The 4,937-nt window shown below is 36.2% G+C and overlaps 1 protein-coding gene across 2 annotated transcripts; it reads left to right on the forward strand.

Moving 5' to 3' along the window:
- Positions 1–2,159: 2,159 nt before the first annotated feature.
- Positions 2,160–3,096, forward strand: LOC110802475 (uncharacterized). 2 transcript variants are annotated; one of them, XM_022007900.2, is made up of 5 exons: positions 2,160–2,314; positions 2,407–2,514; positions 2,592–2,673; positions 2,757–2,858; positions 2,964–3,096. In XM_022007900.2, the coding sequence occupies exons 1-5, from the start codon at positions 2,178–2,180 to the stop codon at positions 3,060–3,062; spliced, it is 528 nt and encodes a 175-aa protein (XP_021863592.2). In that variant the 5' UTR covers positions 2,160–2,177; the 3' UTR covers positions 3,063–3,096. The 2 variants fall into 2 exon arrangements, with proteins under 2 accessions (XP_021863592.2, XP_021863593.2); XM_022007901.2 differs by having other exon boundaries at positions 2,757–2,848; positions 2,964–3,080.
- Positions 3,097–4,937: the final 1,841 nt, after the last annotated feature.

Here is a 4,937-nt window from a genome sequence, read left to right on the forward strand (position 1 = left end):
ATATTTTTTTATATAATTATATGATTAGTTTGTTGTTGCCATCTTTAAATGTTCGACATGTTCTTTATGTGTTTTTGACAGGTTCGTAGAGAAAAAGCAAGTAAAAGTGCATTACAAAACAAGCACCCACATCGCAGAGGCCAAAAGGGTTATGTTAGAAAGAGACCAGAGTGGATAAATGATGGGCGACTACCGCCAGAGGCAGCTTTAACCCTCTCAAGTGGCTCCTCCTCAGTGACCTCATCACTCACCACAGCGCCAGATAGATTTAAGAAGTTTAGATCAGTAGAGTGGATCTTGGCTCATCAAGTTAAAAACAAAGAGGGAAAGTGGGAAGTTGACCCGAATGATAAAGAAGCCGTAAATATTGCTAAGATGGCTGTAAGTGCATATGAAATTTTACGTTCTATATCCTTTTCTTTCCTAATTCCTAGTTCTATTGCTAAGATTGCTTCTCCTTTCCATCATGTATACCATCTAATTTTTACTTTCCTAATTCTTATAGTTGGAGTACATAGAAGAAGAGGGAAAAGGAAATATTTCATTCACCCAGGGAGAAGATGCCCTCACCAAGGCTATGGGAAAAAAGGATCACCGTGGGCGTGTCAAGGCAACAGGTGGAGTTAATGTCGGTTACAAAGTTGCTTTCGGTCCAATAGACCGAAGTAGTAGATGTGGCCATATTGAACCATCACCGGAGGCTATCGAATCAATCAGAGCTTCGGTGAGAAGGGAGTTTGAAGATCAATTAGAGAGAAAGGTGGCGGAGGCCCTCCAAAACCAACTAGCCACATTGAAAGCAACCGGTCAACTACACACCCTCTCTACCCCCGCACTTGATTCTGCTCTTGTAAGTGATGAGTTTGATGTTAACCGTGCACTCGTAACCTGTTGTCCGAGTTCATTGAAGCAACCACGCGAGCTGAAGGTATATATTCTCTATAGTGCATACACTCAAAACACCCCTAGCTAGGTTTTTAATATTGTACTTTGTAGTGATTTCTGAAATTTTGTAAATTTATTTGTGAAGGCCATAACTCCATGTCGTCTTGCCCTTGAGGATAAAGTTTTGGGTAACAAAGTGATAGTGGCAGATGGTATGGCGTACCCATTGGATGGTTCGTTGCACCAACACTTTAGATCGATGAAGCCTAGTCATTATAAGGTCCAAGTTGATTGTATTTACGACGGACATGATGATGACACTCTTCCGGTACCTACTGGAGATGGATTCAATAACTTAGGCAGGGCTCTTGCTAGTTTTGTGCAATGGCCAATTCACTTGGTGATTTTCGAAGAAGACGAGGTATAACTTTTTTATTATTAATTGTCATTCATTGCGTTATGCATCTGTTTAGAATTAGATTCAGAGCCTTGAACTCCTTTGGTTTCTACCTCTGTTTAGGAGTACTCTACTCCACGCCCAACAAAGAAGTCCAGGAGTCAGATTTTTGAAGAGGTGGTTGGTAGCTCCAAAGAGAAGAAAAACGAATTAATTGTCAAAGAGAAGACAACAGAATTAGTTATCAAAGATAAGGCAACACTTGATTTAGGGTCCAAAGAGAAGACAACACTGAAGTTAACGGCCAAGGTAAACCATATGCTTCCCACTCCCCTGTGCTTCAACACTGAAATCAAAACTGAACTTTTCATGCTAGCTTAACATTATTGTTACAGGAAAATTCATGCTCAAATAAGTTGGAGTCGAAATCGAAGTCGAAGAACTCTAAGACGGCCAAAGAGATGGTAGGTAGTTGTGATCGTAAAACTGAAGAATCAGCCGCCAAAAGTAAGAAGCAAAATTTGGCAGACGACACAATTCAAGGTCTTGGCCCATCATGCAATTATTTGAAGTTTATCATCAATACGGCGCCCGGTGATGTATATAAAAATACTTCAATCCCATTGCCCGCTTCGGTTTGGCATTATGACGAAGATCGACAAACTTATGTAAATGAGGTTGACGTTGAAGAGTTCCTTAGAGGGGCGTGCCTCAACATTTCAGTGATCCAAGTCTATATGATGTAAACTTTTCCATCGATATTTTTGTTTTTGGTTTTGTCAACTATAATAGTTTTTGAAATTTTTGCATTATACATTTACTTTGTAGGTGTTTATTCCACGAACACACCTTTGCATTTGACAACTCTCAAATTGGGTTTGTTTGTCCCGAGGCAATGTCAAGCTCTAGAATCAAGGCCAACCCTCAGGCTGCATCAATGTATTTGAAAGTAGTTTTCAATGCTGAAATTGAAAAGGAGAAGAAGGGTGATCCTAACATTACCAAGTGGTTTTTGATCCCATACCATCAAGAGTAAGTGTTAGAGATTGATCGATATTTGGTAAATAGCTATGTTATTGTTATTTTCATGCATAAGGTTGCAATAACATTTATATATAATGCAGAAATCATTGGATTTTGTACGTGTTAGACCTACGTAGAGGTTGTGCGTATATTTTCGACTCTGCGATAGGTTCCAACCGAGAAAATAGTGCATGGGGAATCTTGTGTTTGTAAGTTACTTTCAATTCTTTTTAAGTTATTTCTTTTCGTGCCGAATCACATTCATGAAGTTTTACTCAACTTCCAGGGCATACCAAGTGTACAAGTTTAATGATGGGATTTGTCCGAATAGAGCGACTATGCAGGGGTTGAAAGGCTTCCATGTAAAGGTATATCATGCTTACTAATTAGCTTTACTCTTTTTTTTGGGTAACTACTTGGATATATAATTTATGATTTATCTCCAAATCAGTGTTCTCAACAAGTCGGCGCCCGCGAGTGTGGCTATTACGTTATGAAGTTCATGCATGAAATAGTCACGTTACACCATAACACTGATGAGCGGTTAGACAATGTTCGTTCTTTTACCATATGTTAGTTGAACTACTAATACTAGTACTTTTACGTAGTAGAATTCTTAATTTACAAGTAGCATTACTTATCATGTTACTTATTTCAGGCTTACACTCCAAGAAATGCGCCTTATACCGATGAGGAAATAGATGTGGTTCGTGAGCAATGGGCTAAGTTTTTTACAACCGAGTATTTATTTACTTAGGTTGTTTAGACACAAAGATGGAAGCGTTTATATCATGTTTTTTACAACCGAGTATTTATTTATTTACTTATTCGAATCTATTTATGCACATTTAAGGCTCATTAGGTCGTTATAGGTCATGTTTAGAGCTAAAATGACATTTCCGCTCCCAACTTTGAACTAAAGAACCTAAGGACTCATTTGATTCTTATTACATGACTAATATACATAGTTTTAACTTTCTAAAACTCATTCGAATCTATTTATGCACATTTAAGGCTCATTAGGTCGTTATAGGTCATGTTTAGAGCTAAAATGACATTTCCACTCCCAACTTTGAACTAAAAAACCTAAGGACTCATTTGATTCTTATTACATGATTAATATGCATAGTTTTAACTTTCTAAAACTCATTCGAATCTATTTATGCACATTTAAGGCTCATTAGGTCGTTATAGGTCATGTTTAGAGCTAAAATGACATTTCCGCTCCCAACTTTGAACTAAAAAACCTAAGGACTCATTTGATTCTTATTACATGTCTAATATGCATAGTTAAAACTTTCTAAAACTCATTCGAATCTATTTATGCACATTTAAGGCTCATTAGGTCGTTATAGGTCATGTTTAGAGCTAAAATGACATTTCCGCTCCCAACTTTGAACTAAAGAACCTAAGGACTCATTTGATTCTTATTACATGACTAATATACATAGTTTTAACTTTCTAAAACTCATTCGAATCTATTTATGCACATTTAAGGCTCATTAGGTCGTTATAGGTCATGTTTAGAGCTAAAATGACATTTCCGCTCCCAACTTTGAACTAAAAAACCTAAGGACTCATTTGATTCTTATTACATGTCTAATATGCATAGTTAAAACTTTCTAAAACTCATTCGAATCTATTTATGCACATTTAAGGCTCATTAGGTCGTTATAGGTCATGTTTAGAGCTAAAATGACATTTCTGCTCCCAACTTTGAACTAAAGAACCTAAGGACTCATTTGATTCTTATTACATGACTAATATACATAGTTTTAACTTTCTAAAACTCATTCGAATCTATTTATGCACATTTAAGGCTCATTAGGTCGTTATAGGTCATGTTTAGAGCTAAAATGACATTTCCGCTCCCAACTTTGAACTAAAAAACCTAAGGACTCATTTGATTCTTATTACATGATTAATATGCATAGTTTTAACTTTCTAAAACTCATTCGAATCTATTTATGCACATTTAAGGCTCATTAGGTCGTTATAGGTCATGTTTAGAGCTAAAATGACATTTCCGCTCCCAACTTTGAACTAAAAAACCTAAGGACTCATTTGATTCTTATTACATGACTAATATACATAGTTTTAACTTTCTAAAACTCATTCGAATCTATTTATGCACATTTAAGGCTCATTAGGTCGTTATAGGTCATGTTTAGAGCTAAAATGACATTTCCGCTCCCAACTTTGAACTAAAGAACCTAAGGACTCATTTGATTCTTATTACATGACTAATATACATAGTTTTAACTTTCTAAAACTCATTCTAATCTACGTATGCACATTTAAGGCTCATTGGGTCGTTATAGGTCAACAACGTACTTAATTATCTCTATAGTCTGCAACTATATCTTTTAATTTTATGCTTCAATGGAATGTAAAGACAATATCATGAGTGTAAACTTTGGTACTCATATATATTTTCCTTCCATGCAACTTGCAGGCTAGGGATCGAGTCGATTGGAAGAAAGTCAACACGACCTTACTTAAGGTTTGTAATGCATGATCTAAAGGGACCTAAGTGGCTGGATTAGAGACATTTGTTAGATTAGCTCTCTAGCCTTTTGTCTTTAGTTGTTAATATTAGTTGTAATTTGTTAGACTAGCTAGGTGTTTAAAA

This window comes from Spinacia oleracea, chromosome 3 (genome assembly GCF_020520425.1).
Source record: "Spinacia oleracea cultivar Varoflay chromosome 3, BTI_SOV_V1, whole genome shotgun sequence".
NCBI lineage: Eukaryota > Viridiplantae > Streptophyta > Magnoliopsida > Caryophyllales > Amaranthaceae > Spinacia > Spinacia oleracea.

Excerpts from the sequence above, each read along its gene's own strand:
- LOC110802475 (XM_022007900.2), top strand. The coding sequence starts at position 2,178 with ATGTCAAGCTCTAGAATCAAGGCCAACCCTCAGGCTGCATCAATGTAT. Across the intron at positions 2,315-2,406 it reads TTGATCCCATACCATCAAGA|AAATCATTGGATTTTGTACG; the intron begins GTAAGTGTTAGA and ends TATATAATGCAG. Across the intron at positions 2,515-2,591 it reads GCATGGGGAATCTTGTGTTT|GGCATACCAAGTGTACAAGT; the intron begins GTAAGTTACTTT and ends CTCAACTTCCAG.